The 26,975-nt window shown below is 38.9% G+C and overlaps 1 protein-coding gene across 1 annotated transcript in view; it reads right to left on the reverse strand.

Annotated features, from left to right (window-relative positions):
* LOC107664347 (glutamate receptor 1-like) overlaps positions 1 to 26,975 on the reverse strand; it is an 85,560-nt gene that overhangs the window by 50,479 nt on the left and 8,106 nt on the right. Inside the window, exon 3 of the mRNA XM_016454886.1 lies at positions 4,699 to 4,938. Within this exon, the coding sequence (XP_016310372.1) occupies positions 4,699 to 4,938 (240 nt within the window). The remainder of the gene's footprint in view (positions 1 to 4,698; positions 4,939 to 26,975) is intronic.

Here is a 26,975-nt window from a genome sequence, read left to right on the forward strand (position 1 = left end):
GCAACGCAACGCAAGTACCTCCAGATCCTAGCTGAACTGGTGCATTTAATATAAATTTTAACCTCATTGAGGAACTCAATGCGAGGGTTAATTAAGTGATTGATGGTTGTTCAGGTCTATGCAATTGCACATATTGCTGTAAACTTGGGATTTCACATTTTCATTCTCTTAAACTAATTATTTCCTCACTTTCTCTCTTTCTGCAACTTGTGTGAATGTGTGTGTTCATGTGTTAGATTAGTTTATATGTCTTAGATTTATCCAATAAAGCCTTATTTATATTGAAAAGAGAAGTATCTTGTGTTTTATGCTTACAAGTTAATGTCTTAAACTGCCGATCTTGTTACTGTGCTAATTAATAGTGTTTTCACTATATTTTGGATATAAATATCCATTGCAGAGTTGATGTTATACGGCCCGTTCAATGAATCGCTGGCCGTCTCAGTGATCAGCCGTAAAACAGTGATTCTGTCCAAATTCCCTTTAAAATCTTAAATGATTCCCTAAATTGACCTGTTTCCCTTACACCAGTATTCAAAAAGGTTTTGTTGAATTAATTCAGTTGCTCTTTTTACCCAGTATTAAAATGGGTTTCTATGGAGACTTGAATAAGACAACAGGTCAATGGAAGTTACAATCTGACATAGAATAGATTCAGGGGTTGCAGACGGAAAAGGTGGATATGCTTGTGATAACTAAATGGTGCATTTGTTACCTTTTTAAAGCTGTAATGAGGACATTTAAGCAACAAGTATAAAACATGACGGTAAGTAAACAGTCACAGAAAGTTCTTGAAGCCGTCCAACTAGACATCAAATCATATTTACAGTGTAGTTTGAAAAACAAGTCAAAAATAGTTGGATTTCAAAGGAAAGAAAGCACATATTGACATCATAAGCAAGGAATATTGATTTCCTCCTCTGCTTCTGTCCGCCTCTGTTTTGAGCACTTGCCCTTTGACTCCTCTGCAACTGAGCCAGTGTTGCTTCCTGCTTGACTCAGTGTGAGTACAGCTGGACCACTTTAAGATTGCAGGATGATTTGACATTAAGGAGCTCACACTCCCAGCAGGCTCAACAAATGGCTCACGATGCACACAGAGAACAGGGCCAGCGGGGGAAGACGTCTCTCCTTAGCCTCATTCTCACTCATCTGGGGTGGTGTGACGCCAATGGAGTACTACATCAACAAGGAAAACAGTACACGGCGGAGGGGCTGATTTTATACGCATAGGAAGCTGACGCCATGGCTGGGTTCACATACGGGCTACATACACTCTCACACGTATGTCCTTAAAAGGCTTAAAATAACCCCGTAGACAGTGCAGCACTGTATCTAGGCAACAAGAGGCTGGTGATATGGATTCTTGTGGTTTGGTTCAGCCCTCAGCACTTCCACAAGATAAAACCATCACCGAGACACCCGTGGCGTGCATATAGGCAGGCATCAAACCTATTGTGTGCGTAGTAGAGCAATGACAGAACTGACAGCGACAAGGCAAAAAGAGAGCCGGAAAGAAGGAAGCTGGCAGTGAGATCACTGTAGGGACCTACATTTCTTAAAAAAGACCTGTAATATGCAGATTCAGTCATACTCCCATCATGGTCGGCTGAGCTGAACGTCTGTGACAGATGGTGACACGTTACGGGGACACTGCAGCCGATTGGCTATGCGGGGAAAAGCACACCTGGTGCTGACAGGTGTGTCAGATTTTACCTGCTCAGGGAGCAGCACCGGATGCCCGTGACTTTTCTAGCGCAGATCTAGGAATTTCAGGTATTTATTTTGAAGCGAGAAAAGACCAGGAAAAGAAAATTCCTGTATTGCTGTGCTGTGGGATGGTACATGGCAACAGGGACCAAAATTAACATTCGCCGGGCGCCAAATGCAACTAAAAAATTGGGTTAGTCACCATTTGGCTGGTAATTTTCTTAGGAACTGCAACATAAGAAATCTTTTAAATCAAATTAGTTAGACAGTCTAATTTGAATCAAATTAGAACAATAGTTTGACTCTCCCTGATGTAAAAGATGTGCGTGTTTTAAATAAAAGACAACCATTCCAAAGAAGCCATCTGTGTGTCTTCTTAACTTTTACCAAAGCGAAAGCTTTGTCATCAGGATTTATTCAGAATGTCAAATGTTTAAGACCGTTTTTCCGAAAACATGTGGCAAAACATATGTGAAATATATTTCACAAAAAAATGAAGCCACCAAAACAAACATATGAGGAACAAAATTATTATGGCTGACTCGTCAATGTTCATTACTTAAGAATTCTGTCATTATTTACTCACTTTAATACTGTCCCAAACTTCTACTGAGCACAAAATAAGCTATTTTGAAGAACGCTGGGGTTCAAACAACATTGAACCCCACTGACGTTCACTGAATGGATGAAAAAAAATATTTATTTTCTTCAAAAAACATTTTTTTGTGTGTGTGTTCTAAAAAATAAAGAAAGTCGTACAGTTTTGGAACAATATGTGGATGAGTAAATAATGATTTTTTTTTTTTTTTGAAATTTTTGGGTGAACCATTCCTTTATGGAAAAATGGCTAAATCAATTCCAAACAGATAAAATGTTATTAAAAAAAAAAAAAACAATCAAACCAAAACACAAAAAACAAAACATGGCTTGTAAGAAATATGATGTAATTTTGGACCCTTCTTGGAATAACAATGAAACTGTGTGGGGGTGCTTTGAAATTGGGATTTTCAGCTGGATACATTTTACTCTGGCACAACGGTTTCATTCTGCCAGATCAACATGGAGAAAGATACACAAATGAGCTCTAAGTGCTGGAAGAGATGCATCCACTCAGATCAGAACACTATTGTTCATCCCAGCAACACACAAGCAGGCAGCTCTCTCATGAGTCATATCTATATCTGTCATTACACACCAACAAACCACAAACAAAAGCTGACTCAATCTGCACACCAGCAATGTGGTGGTAAACACTGGTTCTCAGAAAACCAACCAGCCACTTTCAAAAGAGAATTCTAATGGGCGAATTCACTATAGAGTTTAGTGCACGGTATTTCACCACAAAAACTTCTTCAGTCTTATTCACTAAGCACCCACAAACCATTTTTACCAAGTGCTGAATGTGTTGCTATAGCACTACACTATGAGTATTTAAATTCTCATGGGCTTCAGAGGCACCTCAGTTCTATGCAAATTAAGCTTAATATACAATACCCCTTTTAGAGCGCTTTTAGAGAGACTTTCTATTCATGTCAAGGGTTTTCAAACTCTTTGATGCCAAAAACCCCAAAATATGATGACTACCTTAAAATCACCTTACACTGGGTGAAAAAAGGTCAAATTCAGTAATATTTATTATAACATTTTTATTATTATTCATTTATTAATGTTATTATAATAATGATAATAATATATTCAATTTTTATTGTTATTGTAATAATGATAATAACTAGTGCTGGGCAACGATTACATTTTTTAATCGCGATTAATCGCATTGTTATGCACAAAATTCAATAAAGAATTCAAAAGTAGTGTATTGTGCACTTTTTCATTTAAAAATACTGCTATATGAACAAAAGTGCAATAACATTTGTTTTGCAAACACTTTAAACAAAATAAGGTGCTTTTTTACAGCAGTATTCCTTTTACATAGTAGCAATAACAGGCACCTTCCGAGAGTGCCTGTTATAATGAGACCGGCACTATCGCGGGACCTAACGCAGCAGAGTGCGGCGCAGGACAACACTTGATGGGCGAGTGAGGGTGCGGGCGTGTAGACACTCGTGTGTGCGGGATACGGGAGAATAAGGGTGTATCAAGCAATCTTAACCGTGCCCGAGCGCGTCTGACCCCCAAAGCCCGGTTTGTTTGACTAGTGTGATCACTCTGCGCCGCGGTTCGTTTAGCCGGCCCTGGCAGTAGATCAGTGAGTATGAGCGCTAACCGCACCCGAGCGATGAACTTCTGATACGTGCAGCATGATTGCATGAACATTTCTGAGTGGCAAAAGTGATAGATCTGTAAAGCAGTGAGAGGGCCGTGTGTGTTACCGTGTCCCAAACGACTCAAGATAATAAACCACAAAGTTAACAAAACGATGTACTCCACTGTGCTGAGCGAGAGCGCTTCTCTGCGGTCTTCACGTGCTATCGGAAACTTCCTGTTTCCCACTCATGAAGTCGTGAGCGCATCATGTGAGCGCTGCTGCAGTCTTAGGCCCACCCCAAATGCTCTCATTGGCTGAGATGCGTTGTGACACCCATCCCAAGCCAGTACTGATCAACATTCCACCCCTCCTGTGACCCATGGTTTGTCTGTGTATTCAGAGCCAGTGAGAAACAGACTTTTATAATAATAAAAAACTGCGTTAACGCGCGATAAAATAATTGTCGGCGTTAATCAATTAATGCGTTAACGCGATAATAACACGTTAACTTGCCCAGCCCTAATAATAACAATAATTATTATTACTATTATTATTTTAAAAATGTAATTGCATTTTAATAATAATTACATTTAAATAAAAAATATTTATTATTGTTAATTTCATTATTAAATAATACTATACATCAGTTTAGTAAGCAACTATACATCAAATAAAAACCAAATGAAAACATTCAAATAAACATCGCTATTAGTGGGTGCATTTAATTCTTAGTAAATTCCCCCCAAAATCCAAAGATTTAGATCATAAAAAGCAGGTCTCACCAGAGTCCGAGCTGTACATGTAGACGAACCTAGACCACTTGTAGTGTTTGATTACGCCCACCAGGGCGTCCTGCAGTTCGGGTCTCAACTGGATAACAAACTGGTTGGAGTTTTCCATGGGGAAGCTGGGCGTCACGAAGCAGACGTGTAGCGCACCGCAGAACGACATCAACATGTTGACGGTCTTCCTGTCGTACACGCCGATGATGGCGTACACTCCTTTGGAGAACTGCGAACAGACTGGAGACGACAACAGAACATGATTTACAACACAGACATCATTCACGTCGCATTGTTAACATCTCGCTGGTTTTATTATTCACTTCTGAGAAGCAATTAGTAAACGTTTCTATATGCATCACTGGACTTGAAATGGTGCGGATGGAGTTTCTAAAGAGGCAGATAATCAATGCGCACAAAGGTTCTCGCTGACATTTACCAAACAGCAGGGCGCTTTTCTACCTCTGCTGCCTTGAACGCTGCATATCTTTTCCTCTCCCTGTTGGTGGCAAAATGGCCTCAATCTGTTTTGTTTTGTATTTTAATGCTGTATCATACTCTGTTGTTGCTATCTTTGCCCTGGCTGAGGTTATTTTTCACTCTGGCTCCGGGCCTCACGTTTCAGTCCCGCAACTAAACAGATTGAAGTTGCAGTCTGTTCGCTGCTCAAGGCCCAAATCCCAGCAGCGGCCGCGTACACGCCGATGATGGCGTACACTCCTTTGGAGAACTGCGAACAGACTGGAGACGACAACAGAACATGATTTACAACACAGACATCATTCACGTCGCATTGTTAACATCTCGCTGGTTTTATTATTCACTTCTGAGAAGCAATTAGTAAACGTTTCTATATGCATCACTGGACTTGAAATGGTGCGGATGGAGTTTCTAAAGAGGCAGATAATCAATGCGCACAAAGGTTCTCGCTGACATTTACCAAACAGCAGGGCGCTTTTCTACCTCTGCTGCCTTGAACGCTGCATATCTTTTCCTCTCCCTGTTGGTGGCAAAATGGCCTCAATCTGTTTTGTTTTGTATTTTAATGCTGTATCATACTCTGTTGTTGCTATCTTTGCCCTGGCTGAGGTTATTTTTCACTCTGGCTCCGGGCCTCACGTTTCAGTCCCGCAACTAAACAGATTGAAGTTGCAGTCTGTTCGCTGCCCAAGGCCCAAATCCCAGCAGGGGCCGCCTGAGGGGCACAGGGGGAGCAGGAGCGATAGGCATGGCCATCACCCAAACTGCCTGCCCCACAATGCAACAGCCCACAAGCAGTGCAGGGTGCCAGCATGCGTGTTTGTGTGTGTGTGTGTGTGTGTGTGTGTGTGTGTGTGTATGTGTGTGTGTGTCTGTGACCACTGGCCTTCATCACATGCACTATGACTCACTTCAACATCCGGCTGAAACATAAACACTTCATCTGTCAGATATATAGATACTGTCTCATTCTGAAATCACATGCATGAAATAAACGAACAAATTACATCTTATAAAGAGAAGGTGATATTCAACACAGGCACACTAATTTAAACTGCTCTCTCTGCACCGTATATAAAAGTCACACGCTTGGTGCTAAGCAATAATGATTTTGACATGTCTATAACATATTCTGCAGTGAGATCTGAGGCAATATTGGGGGTGTTCTTATCACATGGCTCTGCTTCCTCTGTGACTGATGACTTGCACATTAATTCTGTCTGGGCTGAGCTTTGTGGACCCGGAGAGACAGAGAGAGAGAGAAAGTGAAAAGGGAAAGGAAGGTGGGGGACTGCATCCTTCTGTGTTAGCCATTACCAAAGACATATGGCACACTGAATTGAAATCCTCACCATACCATATGCGCTTGTCTTGAATGGTTTCACATACTTTACTATATTTATTTTTTGTCAATTCATACAATGTTAATATACTGTGCTCATTTATCTACAACATATAGTTGAACTGGCTTCCTGGCAACAGGCATCAGCAGAACATATTCATTACCTTTATTTGATATCACTTGGCATATGACTTCATTCTTAATGACAACATTAATTGCAGCGATATATTGGCTGACTGAACAGAGTTTTAGTGCCTTGCTCATGGGGTTTTAAACTTGCAATGCTATCTGAGACAGTCACACTGATGTACTTGAGAGTGATGCGAGTGTGAGTCACACTCCTTTACTGATTCTTTCCCTCGTCTTCTACGCATCATTTCCTGTTCTTTTTCTATTTTCCTATTAATAAAAAGTGACAAAAAAAAAATCTATACAAATTTTTTTTTTTGGGGGTGGGTACAGTTTTGTAAAGTTTTTGATAGAAGTCTTATGCTCACCAAGGCTGCATTTATTTGATAAAAAATACAGTAAAAACAGTAATATTATGAAATATTATTACAGTTTAAAATAACTCTTTTCTATTTAAATATATTTCCAAGTGCAATTTATTTCTGTGATAGAAAAGCAGAATTTTCAGCATCATTACTCCAGTCTTCAGTGTCACATGATCCTTCAGAAATCATTCTAATATGCTGATTTGGTGATCAAGAAACATTTCATATTATTATCAATGTTGAAATCAGTTATGCTGCTTAATATTTCTGTGGAAACGGTGACACATTTTGATGAACCGTGATACATCATGATTATGAATAGAGTTAAAAGCTGCATTTATATGAAAAAATTATTTTTTGAAACAATGTAACAGTCTCTCAATTTTGATCAATTGCATCCTTGTTCAATACAATTCTTTAAAAAATTAATTTAAAAAAGATTAAAAATTGTACTGACTGCAAACTTTTGAATGGTAGTGTATGTAAATAAAATGGCAATTTCCTTAACGGGTCATTTTTGGCCCTGTGAACTGTTAGAAAATAAACGCTTAAAACACTTTTCAGATGCTTACTAGTTTAAGTAATTTGTCAGTTTGTTTATTTAATCTCAAGCTCTTCCCTAACTTTAAATAAAACTTAGGAGTAAAATTGTTAATAAATTGAAGGACAACTGTAATTTGTCATTTCAAAAGTAGTAACAAATGTCCTGATAAAAAGTTTCCAAGATAGAATAATAACATAAACACATTTGGTTTTTAATCAGTAACACATTTGCAAACATTTCAATGGAATCTATTTGCCACACGGCTGCTGCCACTTCCCACGTGTGTGATAATGTGGAAGCAGATTGGAAGTGTGCGGCTCTCTCACTCTCTCACTCATCTGCTTCCCTGTTCTGAAAAGTTCCTCATGACAGGGAGCACATGGCCATGTCATCTGACCCTCTAATGACAGTAACACACTGGCCGCCTGCAGTGGTTTGTGTTAGCCTGAGTAGAGGCGTAAAACACGATGTGAACACCTCTGGCAAGCCTGTGCTCTCTCTGGCCCTGCTAAAGATCCTGGCAGCATCTGCCTGTCCTGGCACCATCTCACAAACAGATCTCCACAGGTCTGTTCGGTCGTACCAGACCCTCGGCGGGGATGACTGATGACTGTATTGAATGTTCAGCTTGTCTGTGGTCATGGGACTCGTTTAGTATAAACTAAGCTGATGCAATCAGTCTAGAAGTTACACAATAAAAATATATTTTACAGTTTAAAATAACTCTTTTCTATTTAAATATATTTCCAAGTGCAATTTATTTCTGTGATAGAAAAGCAGAATTTTCAGCATCATTACTCCAGTCTTCAGTGTCACATGATCCTTCAGAAATCATAATATGCTGAATTGGTGCTCAAGAAACAAAGTTAAGTGTTGAAACAGTTGAGCTGCTTAATATTTTTGTGCAAAAAATTATTATTTTTTCAGGATACTTTGGTTAATAGAAAGTTCAAAGGTACAGCATTTATTTGAAGAAGAAATATTTTTGTAACATTATAATATTGTCACTTTTGATCAATTGAATGTGCCCTTGCTGAATATATAAAGTATAAAAAATTAAAAGATTAAAAATTGTACTGTCTGCAAACTTTTGAATGGTAGTGTATGTAAATAAAATGGCAAATGGCAGAACACAATAAGTAGCAGCACAATAGAAAGTAGTTTTGATGGATATCACTTAGAAAACTAGTTGAACAAAAGCCGGTATATAAACAAATTATAGTTATATTTTCCATATGAAGGGTATTTTCAGCATTAGAGTTAGCATTCGTTTATGAGGTGTTAACTGATAAAGAGTAAAGACAAATAACAAATAAATGTGCTCAAATATGTTTTTCTTCAGTTTCCAAGAAACATAAACACATTTGGTTTTTAATCAGTAACACATTTGCAAACATTTCAATGGAATCTATGGAATCTATGGCTGCTGCCACTTCCCACGTGTGTGATAATGTGGAAGCAGATTGGAAGTGTGCGGCTCTCTCACTCTCTCACTCATCTGCTTCCCTGTTCTGAAAAGTTCCTCATGACAGGGAGCACATGGCCATGTCATCTGACCCTCTAATGACAGTAACACACTGGCCGCCTGCAGTGGTTTGTGTTAGCCTGAGTAGAGGCGTAAAACACGATGTGAACACCTCTGGCCAGCCTGTGCTCTCTCTGGCCCTGCTAAAGATCCTGGCAGCATCTGCCCGTCCTGGCACCATCTCACAAACAGATCTCCACAGGTCTGTTCGGTCGTACCAGACCCTCGGCGGGGATGACTGATGACTGTATTGAATGTTCAGCTTGTCTGTGGTCATGGGACTCGTTTAGTATAAACTAAGCTGATGCAATCAGTCTAGAAGTTACACAATAAAAATATATTTACACAAAAAATAAAATAAAATAGCAGCTGTGGTTGCCAAAAATTCACTGTAAAAAATACGATGTCAATGTTTCAGGTATTATGAGATGGGATATTGATGCCTGTATATTTTACAACTTATTTTACAGCGTATATTTAATTAAGTGGTATAATGTCAATATACAAATCTTCTTGAACTAACAAAATTAACTTTCTACGTTATACTTTAAAATGTACTGATAACTACCAAGGGAATACAGGGGGGACAACATAAAACCACAAGATGAATCAGAGTTCATTGCCTGCATCCATAAAACAAGGCCAATAATCATATATACAGTAGACCATGAAGGTAACTCACATGACACTCAAATAATGCAGTAAACAAAATTAATAACAGAATATGTAGCACAAAACGCTCTTTGTACAGTATCAAAAAAATAAAAAAATAGAAGAAACACAATGCATATGTGATGTGTCATGCAGGGATTTCTGAGAATGTCTTTTACTGGTTATTAATGGTAAATCATGTTAATTTATAGTTTTTACTTGCATAAACTAAGAACTTAATTGAAAATGCACTTTCAGCTTGATATCCCTTACGCTAATAATTAATTAAAGGAATAATTAAATAAGTAATAATAAGTAATAATTTCTAAATAAAGAAAAATTACCATAATTTAAGTCAATGTTATTTGAAACACCACTGACAAAAATAAAGCATGGCATGCCAAACATTACAATGTGAATGAAGCCAAGCTTCAGTTGCATTGTCCAGGTCATGACATTTCCAAAAGACAAATTATTGCTTTAGTCTAACTGAAACTGAAACATGCATTGTTTTTTGCATGTATTTGTAACAAAAAAAGCAGCATGAACATTCTACTAATGTTCTCCTTTTGTGTTCCATAGAAGAAATTAGAGATTTTTAATTTCAACATCAACTGACAACAGTGAAGAAACAGTATATTCTTTGTAGCTTGGCTGCTGAACTGGCTTTCCAGTGTTTCTGTTTTTGCTCATCCTAAATTACATCAGTTCCGCCTAATATGTGTGAGGCCAGTCTATTTAAGTGACAGGGTGTCTGAGAGGTTCTTTCCAGGCAGCACTATGGAGTAAACCTGCTTTAAACTGCAGTCTGAGAGCAGTCACAGGTAGACTCCCTCAGGAGAACTGTGGAGACTAAATAGCCATTTCCTTCTCAATCACTCACTCACTATTTCTCTTTTCTCAATCCCTCCAATCATGAGCAGAGAACCTGTGGATTATTTGGAGCCTGTGTGCCCTTTCATATGTTGTTATTTGGTGTATGTTGATGCCCGATAACATTTTGATGTATTTGAATAACTGTGCAGTGGACTAAATTTGAAAGGACACCAAGCTCCACCTCTTCCATCCACATTTACTGCTTTAATGAGGTGCTCTGCTCGCTCTTTCGGCCTCCAGTCCTCTGTATAAACACACACGCGCACTATATCCTTTGGCACCCTCCAACATACACACACAAGCTACATGCCTCACAGATTAAATATAAAACACACACACGCACATTCAAAATAACTCCGCAATCTCAATCTTGCTACACAAAAGCGTCTGCAAATATCACAGTAATTACACACAGACAAGCTTAATAAGACCTTTCTCTCTCTCTCTCTCTCTCTCTCTCTCTCTCTCTCTCTCTCACACACACACACACACACAGATAAGGACACACATAAGCCTGCATACTCATTGACGGGAGTTACACGTCATTACCCTACACAGTGGAGCGTATGGCTGCGGGCACTCAAGGGGACATGTAGTAATAATCACTCCTGTATCCTGCTTTATTTATACCCTAAGTGGACAGTTCCAGGTCAGCTATACATAATGTGTTATTTCCAAGGAATTCAACCTTTACAAATACAGTATATGCATGGTATGAGAACATAAGCCAGGGCTTCTCATCATTTGCATGTACTCATTGCTTGCTCATATCCTGTGATAATTCCATTCAATCACATTGGCTGATGGCTTACAAATGTCAGAATGCTTTTAAAAAGGAATAAACATCCTCAGGGCTGTCTATAATATTTCTAATATTTTAATTTATGTATTTTATAATATAATGTTTATATATTGTATTTATTCAAATAATAATAATAATAATAATAATTATTATTATTATTATAAGGTGATATTTAACACAGGCACACTAATTTAAACTGTTCTCTCTGCACTGTATATAAAAGTCACACACTTGGTGCTAAGCAATAATGAGTGTGACACGTCTATAACAGACGCTGCCGTGAGCTCTGAGGTAATATTGGGGGTGTTCTTATCACACGGCTCTGCTTCCTCTGTGACTGATGACTTGCACATTAATTCTGTCTGGGCTGAGCTTTGTGGACCCGGAGAGACAGCGAGAGAGAGAGAAAGTGAAAAGGGAAAGGAAGGTGGGGGACTGCATCCTTCTGTGTTAGCCATTACCAAAGACATATGGCACACTGAATTGAAATCCTCACCATACCATATGCGCTTGTCTTGAATGGTTTCACATACTTTACTATATTTATTTTTTGTCAATTCATACAATGTTAATATACTGTGCTCATTTATCTACAACATATAGTTGAACTGGCTTCCTGGCAACAGGCATCAGCAGAACATATTCATTACCTTTATTTGATATCACTTGGCATATGACTTCATTCTTAATGACAACATTAATTGCAGCGATATATTGGCTGACTGAACAGAGTTTTAGTGCCTTGCTCATGGGGTTTTAAACTTGCAATGCTATCTGAGACAGTCACACTGATGTACTTGAGAGTGATGCGAGTGTGAGTCACACTCCTTTACTGATTCTTTCCCTCGTCTTCTACGCATCATTTCCTGTTCTTTTTCTATTTTCCTATTAATAAAAAGAGACAAAAAAAAAATCTATACAAATTTTTTTTTTTGGGGGTGGGTACAGTTTTGTAAAGTTTTTGATAGAAGTCTTATGCTCACCAAGGCTGCATTTATTTGATAAAAAATACAGTAAAAACAGTAATATTATGAAATATTATTACAGTTTAAAATAACTCTTTTCTATTTAAATATATTTCCAAGTGCAATTTATTTCTGTGATAGAAAAGCAGAATTTTCAGCATCATTACTCCAGTCTTCAGTGTCACATGATCCTTCAGAAATCATTCTAATATGCTGATTTGGTGATCAAGAAACATTTCATATTATTATCAATGTTGAAATCAGTTATGCTGCTTAATATTTCTGTGGAAACGGTGACACATTTTGATGAACCGTGATACATCATGATTATGAATAGAGTTAAAAGCTGCATTTATATGAAAAAATTATTTTTTGAAACAATGTAACAGTCTCTCAATTTTGATCAATTGCATCCTTGTTCAATACAATTCTTTAAAAAATTAATTTAAAAAAGATTAAAAATTGTACTGACTGCAAACTTTTGAATGGTAGTGTATGTAAATAAAATGGCAATTTCCTTAACGGGTCATTTTTGGCCCTGTGAACTGTTAGAAAATAAACGCTTAAAACACTTTTCAGATGCTTACTAGTTTAAGTAATTTGTCAGTTTGTTTATTTAATCTCAAGCTCTTCCCTAACTTTAAATAAAACTTAGGAGTAAAATTGTTAATAAATTGAAGGACAACTGTAATTTGTCATTTCAAAAGTAGTAACAAATGTCCTGATAAAAAGTTTCCAAGATAGAATAATAACATAAACACATTTGGTTTTTAATCAGTAACACATTTGCAAACATTTCAATGGAATCTATTTGCCACACGGCTGCTGCCACTTCCCACGTGTGTGATAATGTGGAAGCAGATTGGAAGTGTGCGGCTCTCTCACTCTCTCACTCATCTGCTTCCCTGTTCTGAAAAGTTCCTCATGACAGGGAGCACATGGCCATGTCATCTGACCCTCTAATGACAGTAACACACTGGCCGCCTGCAGTGGTTTGTGTTAGCCTGAGTAGAGGCGTAAAACACGATGTGAACACCTCTGGCAAGCCTGTGCTCTCTCTGGCCCTGCTAAAGATCCTGGCAGCATCTGCCTGTCCTGGCACCATCTCACAAACAGATCTCCACAGGTCTGTTCGGTCGTACCAGACCCTCGGCGGGGATGACTGATGACTGTATTGAATGTTCAGCTTGTCTGTGGTCATGGGACTCGTTTAGTATAAACTAAGCTGATGCAATCAGTCTAGAAGTTACACAATAAAAATATATTTACACAAAAAATAAAATAAAATAGCAGCTGTGGTTGCCAAAAATTCACTGTAAAAAATACGATGTCAATGTTTCAGGTATTATGAGATGGGATATTGATGCCTGTATATTTTACAACTTATTTTACAGCGTATATTTAATTAAGTGGTATAATGTCAATATACAAATCTTCTTGAACTAACAAAATTAACTTTCTACGTTATACTTTAAAATGTACTGATAACTACCAAGGGAATACAGGGGGGACAACATAAAACCACAAGATGAATCAGAGTTCATTGCCTGCATCCATAAAACAAGGCCAATAATCATATATACAGTAGACCATGAAGGTAACTCACATGACACTCAAATAATGCAGTAAACAAAATTAATAACAGAATATGTAGCACAAAACGCTCTTTGTACAGTATCAAAAAAATAAAAAAATAGAAGAAACACAATGTATATGTGATGTGTCATGCAGGGATTTCTGAGAATGTCTTTTACTGGTTATTAATGGTAAATCATGTTAATTTATAGTTTTTACTTGCATAAACTAAGAACTTAATTGAAAATGCACTTTCAGCTTGATATCCCTTACGCTAATAATTAATTAAAGGAATAATTAAATAAGTAATAATAAGTAATAATTTCTAAATAAAGAAAAATTACCATAATTTAAGTCAATGTTATTTGAAACACCACTGACAAAAATAAAGCATGGCATGCCAAACATTACAATGTGAATGAAGCCAAGCTTCAGTTGCATTGTCCAGGTCATGACATTTCCAAAAGACAAATTATTGCTTTAGTCTAACTGAAACTGAAACATGCATTGTTTTTTGCATGTATTTGTAACAAAAAAAGCAGCATGAACATTCTACTAATGTTCTCCTTTTGTGTTCCATAGAAGAAATTAGAGATTTTTAATTTCAACATCAACTGACAACAGTGAAGAAACAGTATATTCTTTGTAGCTTGGCTGCTGAACTGGCTTTCCAGTGTTTCTGTTTTTGCTCATCCTAAATTACATCAGTTCCGCCTAATATGTGTGAGGCCAGTCTATTTAAGTGACAGGGTGTCTGAGAGGTTCTTTCCAGGCAGCACTATGGAGTAAACCTGCTTTAAACTGCAGTCTGAGAGCAGTCACAGGTAGACTCCCTCAGGAGAACTGTGGAGACTAAATAGCCATTTCCTTCTCAATCACTCACTCACTATTTCTCTTTTCTCAATCCCTCCAATCATGAGCAGAGAACCTGTGGATTATTTGGAGCCTGTGTGCCCTTTCATATGTTGTTATTTGGTGTATGTTGATGCCCGATAACATTTTGATGTATTTGAATAACTGTGCAGTGGACTAAATTTGAAAGGACACCAAGCTCCACCTCTTCCATCCACATTTACTGCTTTAATGAGGTGCTCTGCTCGCTCTTTCGGCCTCCAGTCCTCTGTATAAACACACACGCGCACTATATCCTTTGGCACCCTCCAACATACACACACAAGCTACATGCCTCACAGATTAAATATAAAACACACACACGCACATTCAAAATAACTCCGCAATCTCAATCTTGCTACACAAAAGCGTCTGCAAATATCACAGTAATTACACACAGACAAGCTTAATAAGACCTTTCTCTCTCTCTCTCTCTCTCTCTCTCTCTCTCTCTCTCTCTCACACACACACACACACACAGATAAGGACACACATAAGCCTGCATACTCATTGACGGGAGTTACACGTCATTACCCTACACAGTGGAGCGTATGGCTGCGGGCACTCAAGGGGACATGTAGTAATAATCACTCCTGTATCCTGCTTTATTTATACCCTAAGTGGACAGTTCCAGGTCAGCTATACATAATGTGTTATTTCCAAGGAATTCAACCTTTACAAATACAGTATATGCATGGTATGAGAACATAAGCCAGGGCTTCTCATCATTTGCATGTACTCATTGCTTGCTCATATCCTGTGATAATTCCATTCAATCACATTGGCTGATGGCTTACAAATGTCAGAATGCTTTTAAAAAGGAATAAACATCCTCAGGGCTGTCTATAATATTTCTAATATTTTAATTTATGTATTTTATAATATAATGTTTATATATTGTATTTATTCAAATAATAATAATAATAATAATAATTATTATTATTATTATATAAATTATATTTCAAATATATTATAGAATATAATGTTTTACTATAAATAAAATATTATCATTATGATTATATCATAAAAATATAATATTTAATTTTTATAATTTATAACTATATAATATTTTAAAGTCAGCATGAAATAGAAATTGCAGTTGTCTTTTCTTCCCTACGGAGGCATATTTGATTAAAACGGCTTCTCAAATGAGAAAAAAATGTTAATGATAAGAATGATTTTGGTTAAAGATTATGAGGGCACATAAATAAATAAAAAAACATTATAAAATAAACAAATAATTTATAATAAACACTGCAACATTCCATAAAATTAAGAAATGTCAAATTTTTCATGGTGACTATAATTACATTATAAGAACTCTAATAATAATTTGAACCTACACATTCACATGATCCAGAATTTTCATGTATTTTGACTGCAATAGAATAATGTCTGCTCTTCCCTGAAAGTGCAAAAGAGGATCCTGAGAAATCTCTTTGTTCTGGATAACGGTAGTCATGCCCTAAGCTGGTCTGCTGACAAGGCCTCTCAGGGCTGAAACGGCTGCTATCACTCCTGCAACAGGAGAACAAACCAATTTAGCAAAAGCCAGCGGAGACCTCAGAAAGATGTTTTTTTTTTCCTATTACCCAAACACAACAAATAGCCTGAGTACTGCATCTCATTTTATCCATCATGTCTGATGCAATAAAAAAGCATAACATATTGACAGTTTAAGCTACGGTATGATTTTTGTGTCATTTTATAAAAACAACTAAATTGTCCTGCCAGGTGGCTGACATTAGGACTTAGGCCATGAGTCCACCAAAGCATTTTTAGCCAGCTGAAAATGGCTAGCTGTGAGCGCTTGAGAGTGCATCTGAGGTGCAGCGTTTTTTCACTTGAGACACTTTCAGTGGTATGATACGGAATATCCATGGAAGTGTAACTAGTATCTGATTTTGCAGATAATTTATTTATGAATACAAAAATGTTGACACAATATAAATACTTGCTCTAGCCCTTGTTTTAAATGATTTTGTTGCATTGATGTGCTTCTTGTTGTCATCTGTTGCTGTGGTACAAGGAGGATGTGGCGATTGGTCGGTGTGGAATTTGTCCCGCCCATCCCCCACTGTGATTGGACGGCTGACTAAAAAAATGACAGTGATGAGCAGTACGTTTTACCCAAAGTTGAACATTCTTCAACTCTTAGTGGTGAGAAAAAAATGCTGAGCACGCAGCACTTGGTGTGAAAATAAAAAAAAACAAAAAACAAACTCAGCGCCTCATCATGCTCTTGGAGTCATAAAAATGTGGCGCTCCCATTGAAAACAATTGAAAAAATACGCTACCCTCAGGAGAAAATGCTTTTGTGGACACGCAACCTTACTGCTGTGGCCCTAAAGCATTATTTAAAAGCCACACAAACGCATTTGAATGATTTCCATCAACCATCTCCTTACAGGTCTATGAAGTCTGTCTGTCCAGTACGTATCGTCTCAGTTTAGATTTAGCTGTGTTTAAAACAGCGTGACAATAACCGAGCCATAATCCTCACTGTGATTGCCTTTAATGATAATGGTATACAGAGTTACAGGTCCTTCATACTGAGGGCCACAAATAGCTCTCACTGCAGCAAAAGTGATCCAGGTGCAGAGACCACTGCTCTGGCCAAACGAGAGTTCACTTCTTCAGAATGAGTCGCCTGCACAAACTGAGCATGAGAGTGTGAACCACAAAAATATGGATGGGAATAAAATCCACATCAGTGGCAAATGTGACAGGTCGGCACACACACTGGGTGGCACAACTGTGTGCCCATACCAGCGTATATCCAACCAATCAATGCCCAAATTATTCCAACCTAGGCTCATTCAAAATACGTGCCTCTAAATACATTTCTGCAACACTGTTATTATGTACCTTACTGCACGTTTCGCGGCAGTTTCAAAGTGAAATGTCCAGTGAGTGGCGCTAAAACACAGGTTCAATACGTGACCCTGGTACGTTTTTTTACGTTGATATAGGCATGTATTGCTGTGTTTTTATTACGTTGCTTCAGGTACGTATTGCAGCGGTTCATAATTCAAATATCCGGGGACTGTCGCTAAAAATGAATGATCTATCGTGTTGGAAATATCCCCCTACACCAAACCCAAGCCTAAACCTACCCGATAGTGTTAACAAATGCAAAACTGATATAAAAATGCATTTTTTGATGCAACCGTGCCATTTGATCTTCCTTATATGCAGGTTTGAACTGTTTTGTCGAAGCATAGTTTCACAGGATTCGTACCGGAGCTCTTCACCAATCAAGTGCAACTCTATACTGTTTGAGCTACCGAACAAACCTACTGAATATGAAAACCCACACATATGAGGCTGGATATGTGACGCTAACGTTCAAAAGTACCCTATCAGTTTTGAAATCTCACAGCATGCATGGTTTTGAATATATAACATAATATTCCTCAAGTAATTGTGTGAAAATTAGGCTTTATTAATCGAAACTGTGGACCTGTAAATCATACTTTTCCACCTGAAAAGGAATAAAAGTTGTTGGAGTTTTACTGCCTCTAGTGTTCATTTCAACTGGAAACTGCAGCGATTCGTACGTATAGGTATGTTTTTACAGTTTTGCAGAAATGTATTTAGAGGCACGTATTTTGAATGAGCCTATGTTGAATTATTCATGTGATGGCAAAGCTGAACTTTCAGCATCATTACTCCGGTCTTCAGTGTCACATGATCCTTCAGAAATCATTCTAATATGCTGATTTGATCATCAAGGAATCTGCACACTCACGTAAAGCAATATATACTGTATAGTAAATCTCAACTGCTTCATTGCTTGTTTCATCAGAAAATATAAACTATATTATGGCCCAGCACTAATCTACTAAATGTGACTATAAGGCATGAAGATATTATATTATAAATATAAACATCATGATTTTCTGTAAAGCTTCTTTGAAACAATTTGTATTGTGAAAAAGTGCTATACAATTATATATGACTTGACGTTTCAAATGTTGTTCAAAAATAAATGTTTAGAGTATTAGAGATGCATAGTTAAAGGGATATCTAAAAAACAAAGTAAACCAAATAACTTATGAAGAATTGTCTGGTTGACAGGAATTTTGTACCAGAAACAACTAAGGATGTTGATCTCAGAGCATGATGTGGAGCAACTAATTAAAAATAGCAACACAACTAACTTAACTACATTTTCCAGTAGCGTGACAGTAGCTCTGCTGCTTCCAAATTTCAGCTTTTCCAGCAACAAGGTACTTTTCCTAGTAGTGGTATTGATTGACAAAACGTTATTTCATTGTTTTTATGGCACATTCTGAAGCTCTACATTCAGACAGCGTGTTTGGATATATCCACACACACACACACACACACACACACACACACACACAGTTTCCATGTTTTATGGGGACATTCCATAGGCGTAATGTTTTTTATACTGTACAAACTGTATGTGCTATTGCCCTACACCAACCCTACCCCTAAACCTACCCCTTACAGGAAACTTTGTGCATTTTTACTTTCTCAAAAAAACTCATTCTGTATGATTTATAAGCTTGTTTCCTCATGGGGACCTCAAAAATGTCCCCACAAGGTCAAAATTTACTAGTATTACTATCCTTGTGGGGACATTTGGTCCCCATAACGTGATAAATACCAGGTACACACACACACACAACACACACACACACACACACACACACACACACACACAACACTTAATGCATGTGAGCACAATAATAAATTCCCAGCTGAGAACCCTTCCTCTTGTACGGCTGGACATTAAACTCAAGTCAAGGATTAGAACACTAAGTAGGCCTGAAGAGTGTTAGAGCAGGCTGACCAGAAAACTCGACGCTCAGTCTTGGTGTGCAGGGGATGAACAAAACGGTCACACTTTCAAAGAGTGCTAATAGTGCTGTGAGCCCGTAGCTGCTGGGCTCAGTATGTGTCCTCGACATCACGGAAAGGATAAAAGCACAGTTCTTAGACAGGCATCAGTAACACGTATTAGCTCTTGTGCTTTGCAAAGTTGCAAAGCATAAAAGAGGCAGATGTCAGCTTAAGTCAGAGATAGGGCTGGTCTCCTTCTCTCTCTTCCACACTCTTTCTTTCTCTTCTTTGTTTCACCAATGTAAAGGAACAATGACATCTTAATGCCTAATTAAGCCGATAATTGAGAAAACCAGACCATTCACAAGGCATCTTAAGAGACAGCAGGCTGACCCACACACACACACACACACGTTAGTGGGAATTGGAGTCATAAGGAGTCTGGTTCCGATTCCATTTTGATTCTTTTAGTACTTCTGAGGAAGCAATAGAAATAGAAGGATGTGCTATCAATTTATTATTTCTTGGCACCCAGACTTTCTCTCTCTCATCACATTCAATTCAGATGGTAAGCTTACAGTTTAGCTAAAATAAATTCAGACCACTGAATATCAGTGCTACACTCTATTAAAGTGTTTTTGTGCAGTTTTGCATCCATATCATTGGAAGAATCCAAAGGTTTATGGTTATGTTTATACAATTGAATGTCATGAAAATTACTTGTGGAATGAGTTAATGCAACATAATTCTTTGATAATTTGTCAGTGTGTGGAATTCATTTAAATTTGTAATACAGAAACTTACTTTATCCATAGCATTATAACTACATTAATTATTTTCGCTTTGAATGAAGAAAATTCAAATCCAGACATGTTAAAAACAATGATTATGAATTTCTAATCGAATTTTTAGTAAATAAAATGAAATCAAAATGAAAATCATTCTACTGTAACATGCTGATTTGCTGCTTATAAATACAATAAATTTGTTCAGTTTTGTTTATTTAATTGCATAGAAACCTATCATCAGATTAATTAGGTTTAATTAACGGTTTCATTTTCTGAGTGTAGTTTTCTTTTTTTTTTTTTTTTTTTAACTCTACACCTGAGCCAGATCTTCCATATCACAAAACATTTTTCTAACATGGATAATACAGCCTATGATTACATCTCCACAAGCACTAAAACCTACAGTGATTAGAATTAAAAAACCCTTCTCAAATTCTCTACGGTGATGTCAGCCAAGACAGACGCATGTGTCCTCATTAAGACAGGAAGCTCAGGTTATATGGGACATCCTACTAATGAAGCATAATTGGACTGCTTCCACTATTTAACATGGCACTATATGAAGGTATGGGGACAGCGGAGTCTCTTGCACTAGATAACAATGTCAAGTTAACATTGTCTCATACTGATTTTATTCTTCAGTCTGTTACACCGATTCTTGTATTTGTCATTTCCAGCTAGAAAATCAAAAGCTTCCCTTAGTGTTTTACCACTTTTAAATTCTTTGTTGTAGTTTTATTTTTTTAAAAAGCACAGTAACAGTTGTCATGTTTTTGAGGAAGACAAGACAGATGTGAGCAGACGTGATGCTCTCTTTGTCTCTCATTAAGGTAAAGGACTGTGCAAGACAAGAGAATCTCTGTTCATCTCTCAGACTGAACATGACAGCTCTTCTCTTTGCCTCGTTGAGAAGTACATCCCTCGCTGGATCCTTTCTCACAGCTCTCAAAAAAAACAACAACAACAGCTACAGTGAACCAGAGATACAAAGCCACCATATATTTAAATCCACCACGCATTAGACACAGTCACCTCCCCATTATTGTTGTGAATGACCAAAATGTATGAAACTGCATTGGATTTCCCAAGCTGCTACATTTCAGAGCTGCCATGGGATGTCATGAAAGGCTGGTGTTTTTATTCATGTTTTTTTTTTCAGGGCAAGTCACAAATGACAGTTTGAGATTGAGATCCGGACCAGCATTGGTTCCATATAAATCACAAATAATTTCTCATAAATTAATAGACACTACATTCAAAAATTTGAGGTTGGTACGATTTTTTTGTTGTTGTTTTTGAAAGAATTCCCTTATGCACCAAGGCTGCATGTATTTGACTGAAAATACAGTAAATACATTATTATTAATATTTGTGAAGCATTATCACAGTTTAAAATCACTGTTTTCTGTAGTAATACATTTTAAAATGTACTTTATTCCTGTGATAGCAAAGCTGAATTTTCAGCATCATTACTCCAGTCTTTAGTGACACATGATCCTTCATAAATCATGCTGATTTGCTGCTCAAGAAACATTTCTTATTATTATCAATGTTTAAAACAGTTGAGCTGCTCACTATTTTTGTGAAAACCGTAATCATAAAGTCAGTTTTTTTTCTCCATATGGGACTGTTAAGATACAAACTGCATAGGCAACATAAAAGCTGACAAGGTGCGTTTACACAATTTCAGTGTCATGCGACTGAAGAAATGTGTCAACTGCTAGATTCTGCTGAACAGGGGTAGACAGTACATTGATTATAATGAAAGTGATTTAATGGCTAACTGTAGGTTGTTTACGGTTGCCAAGCAACAGCACAACCTGTAATACAGAATTCGACTGGTGTGCAGTCACAGGTGCGCAGCGGCTTCGAGTGTGGCTCATCCAATCAGAATCTATAGTGTTTATTTTGTGATTTTTGATTGATTGTTCAGACCTTTTCTGCGAAGGAAATTAAAGGGGTCATATGATGCGATTTAAATTTTTCCTTTCTCTTTGGAGTGTTACAAGCTCTTGGTGCATAAAGAAGATCTGTAAAGTTGCAAAGACTAAAGTCTCAAATCCAAAGATATATTCTTTATAAAAATGTAAGAGTCAACCACGCCTCCCTAAAACGCCTCATTTAAACACGCCCCCAACATGTCTACGTCACGATGTGGGAAGATTTGCATAACGCCGTCCAAATGTTCATGCAAAGAAAGAAGGCGTAACTTTGATTCTCGCTGTAGTATTGTTGTTGCCGCCACCGCCATGTTCTGGAGACGCTTATGAAAGCGAAACTACTTTGTTTGGCCTTCCAAAAGAGGACACAACTAGAAATCAGTGGTTAAGTTGTATTTACAACACTGTTCCGGAACAGTTCAACCCAAATATTCAGATGTGTGCGCATTTTATGGAGGACGAGGACTGTTTCCTGGGAGAGTATAGCCTACAATGCTGGTGTCTGTTTCTATAAAGTGGAGCAATTCCAACTTTGCAAGGACAGTCTGGCGCTTCATGACTCACAGCCTGTAAGTACGTTTTTATATTTAAAGAATTTGCCACTGACGATTCAAACGCGAGTTTTGAGCAGTGTAGAGTAGCGCTTGTTGTTTGTCGTTTCTCCGATCACAAATGCAGACATGGTTTTATGTTTACGTAGTGAGATACACAATGCAACGCATAAAAAGACAGTATAAGTCATTATACTCAGTAATTATGTCCCCACTGGATGCAACAAACGCCTCGTTTATAATGGGTTTTACTGGTTTTGTCTTGTCGCACATCACGTGCGCGCATCACCTGCGCACAGGCGCTCGTTGCACACACGGCATCACAATATGGCAAGGGGCGTAACATTTCCATCACACGCTTGAGGTATTCAGCCAATCACAATGCACTGGATAGCTGGCCAATCAGAGCACACCTCGCTTTTCAGACCGATGAGCTTTGTAAAAATCGACGCGTTTCAGAAAGGCGGCATAAAGGAGAAACAATAATGTACATTATGTGGAAAATAATGCGTTTTTTTAACCTTAAACCGCATAAACACATTGCATTACACCAAATACACAAAATAATGTTCTTTTTAGCAACGTCATATGACCCCTTTAAGGGACTGAACCTCTTGGCACTTTAATTGAATGTCCTGCTTTAGGGAATCCCATCCAGATCATTTATTCATTGTTGCTCCGGGAGATGTGGTGATTGAGGGTGATCCCTCCCACCCCTTCCAGCCTCCTGTTACACAAAAACTCAACACCCCAGAGCAAACTCCCCCAACACACACAGTCCTAGAAATCCTCTACCGTGCTGCCTGTACGCATTTCTCTGTGACTGTACAACATGCAGAAAGACTCGCTGCAGAGGGTTATTATTTTCTTCTCAGTGCAAAACACTGAAAGACATTTCAGGCTTATGACAGAAACCGCTGCTGCTTTACTACTTTACTAGTTTCACTACATATTGTGAAACACCTAATAAAGGAAAACCCACGCACATACATCACTCAGGGCAGATCAAATCAGTGCAGATCAAATTATAGCACCAGTAAATAAGCCCGATTCAGTTCTTTGTCTTGAAGCATGCCAATATTCTTCTGGCCTGAAGGCTTTCTTTCTTGGAGGTCTATGAGTGACGTGACATGTGACATGTGGCGAAGTATGGTGACCCATACTTGGAATTAGTGCTCTGCATTTAACCCATCCAAAGTGCACACACACAGCAGTGAACACACACACACCATGAACACACACCCGGAGCAGTGGGCAGCCATTTATGCTGCGGTGCCCGGGGAGCAGTTGGTGGTTCAGTGCCTTGCTCAAGGGCACCTCAGTCATGGTATTGAAGGTGGAAGAGAGCGCTGTACATTCACTCCCCCCACCTACAATTCCTGCCGGACCAGAGACTCGAACCCGCAACCTTTGGGTTACGAGTCCGACTCTCTAACCATTAGGCCACGACTTCCCCCTATGATCTTTAAATGGGCTCTTTAGTCTTTGCATGCAGGAATAGGTGAACATCTCGTATTGATTGAGTCTTTGCATGGGGTCGGGCTATTGATCAGCTCTAATTCTGCTCACGGATCAAATAAAGGAATCTACTATTAACTGTGAGGACTTCAAATGTCAGAGAGACGGTTGGGGGTCATTGAATAAATTGCATTCCACCTTTATACAGACACATTCTTCTGAAATTGAAAGCGAAAATGTGTCTATTCCAGGAAAGTGGGAGAGTTAATAAAAAAAACTCCTAATAAAACTATTTTAATCATTTGTTTACTTACCATCAGATTAATATTACTCTCTACATATAGAAGATATCTAAATTTACTTCAGCTTAAAGTAATAAGAGCTACCATCCAACCGGTGAAAACACAGACTGCAGCAGAAATTAAATCAAACGTGGCTTTGGGAAATCAAGTTATTGTATTCAACTGACACTGTATTTCATATATTAATGAACAATAGTAGCACACACAAACTTAAAAATACAAAAGATAGTCTTAGCCCTCAGGTTCTGTTGAGATTGATTCTGATTCTACCCAGAAACCTAAATTATTTATCATAAAAAAATGTTATGATACAAAAAATCAAAATCAAACCCAGTAGGCAAAAATTGTAACTTTATCCCACTGTTTTACCACAAAGTAAATGTGTGCTTTTCAGACATTTTGGAGAATGTTGGTAACCAAACAATCACTTCAAAACATCTTGTATACTTAATAGAAGAAAAAGATTCATACATGTTTGGAACGACATGAGGGTGTCACAGTTATGGACTTTTGTTTGTGTTGCTGTTCTCCTGCCTTAGTCTTCCTTTGACCTAGTTTTCTTGAGTTGCCCTGATTAGTTAATTTGGTTCTACCTGTGTTTATTAATTATCTCATTTGTCTATTAGTACTTAAGTCCTGTGTTCTCCCGGGTTCTTGTTCTGCTATTTGTTGTTGTGTCGATGTGTTGCTACCCCGTACTCTTGGATTCCTTATGTGGATTATTATTAGGGCTGCACGATAAATCGCATGCGATATTTAATGCGCATCTTGACAAAAAGACGGTTCTGTAATCACACATTAACTACACAGAGCCATTGTTCACTGACGAGCTGCGCAAAAAATCGCGCGAATATGAACGTGGTTTTGAGCAGCTCGTCAGTGAACAACAGCTCTGTGTAGTTAATGCTGCTCAATGTGAAAGCCCGCAGGTGATGGAGATTTACCGCTGATTACAGAACCGGCTTTACTGATAAGATGCGCGTTAAGTATCGCATGCGATTTATCGTGCAGCCCTAATTATTATATTAAAGACTTTCTTGTGGATTATTCTTCCTCGTCTTCTTCGCCTTCCTTAGAGAGACTGTAACAGAATAACCGACCCTCAAATTGAGTATCAAAATAGCGGCATTTTCCTTTCTCTTTTGTTTCTGTTTCTTCCCTCTCCCGGAATGGATATCCCAGCTGTTCTACTCCTGTGCCAGCGAACGGTCCCAAGGAGGATTTCACCGCTTTCGTGGAGTGGGTGGTGGAGAAAAACTGATCTCCATTCACCATCTGCCCCGCTGAGGAGGATATCTCCAGCCCCACTCCCGAACCAGAGACCAGCCAGCCGTCATCCCGCTGCACGGAGCAAATGCCGGAGACCACCGCAGATGGAGAGTCTGAGCCTGTCGCGACACATGAGCCAGCATGCATACCCGCTACTGAGCGTCGCCCCGGAGCCTGGACCTCAAGACCGGTCTGACCAGGTGCGTGAGCCGGCAACATCGCCTGTCCCCGATGGAGTACTAGTGGAGATCGAGGGCTTGGAGGGAAGCCCCGCCCACCCTCCCGCCACTGAGGGTGAGCTGCAGCTGGCCTCTGGGATGTATTATGAGGAACTAATGGACATTTTTCAAATGGACTTAATAGACTGGTTTGGGGAGGTAATACCCAGTTCTCCTGCGTCTCCGCTGGCTCCGCCCAGCTCCTGTTCTCCGGTGTTCCCTACCAGCCTCTCTCTCCCGCCTTCTCTTCAAAAACCAGTCAGTTCCTCAGTCCCATCTCCTCTGGTGCCTGTCAGTCCCTCAGTTCACCCTCAGTCAGCGCCATCTAGGCGCTCTGATCCGCCTCTGGACTTCCAGTCTCCAGCTCCGCCTTAGCGTGAGGATCCCCTGTCTCCGCCTCCAGCCTCCGAGCCCTGGACTCCACCTCGGTCCTTCGACCCATCGGCTCCGCCTTGGCTCCTAGCTCCCTCGTCTCCACCGTGGCCCGTCATCCCACTGGCTCCACCGGGCTCCCTCGTCCCTTCGGCTCCGCCTTGGTCAGTCGTCGACCATCCGCCGCCTGGGGACTCTACTCCTTTGGCTTCGCCTCGTCACTCCGTCACTCTGGCTCTGTCAGGCTCCTCCTTCCATTCGGCTCCTCCTTCAACCTCACTCGCTCTGGCTCCGCCGCAGTCTTCCGGATCCCCTTCTCCGCCTTGGTTGCCTAAGCCTTCAGCTCTGCCTTGGCCCTCCGGATCCTCTGTGTCACCCTGGCTCTCCGTCTGCTCGGCTCCATCCTGGGCTCCTCTTCCACC

The sequence above is a fragment of the Sinocyclocheilus anshuiensis genome, unplaced genomic scaffold, assembly GCF_001515605.1.
Source record: "Sinocyclocheilus anshuiensis isolate Anshui unplaced genomic scaffold, SAMN03320099.WGS_v1.1 scaffold111, whole genome shotgun sequence".
NCBI lineage: Eukaryota > Metazoa > Chordata > Actinopteri > Cypriniformes > Cyprinidae > Sinocyclocheilus > Sinocyclocheilus anshuiensis.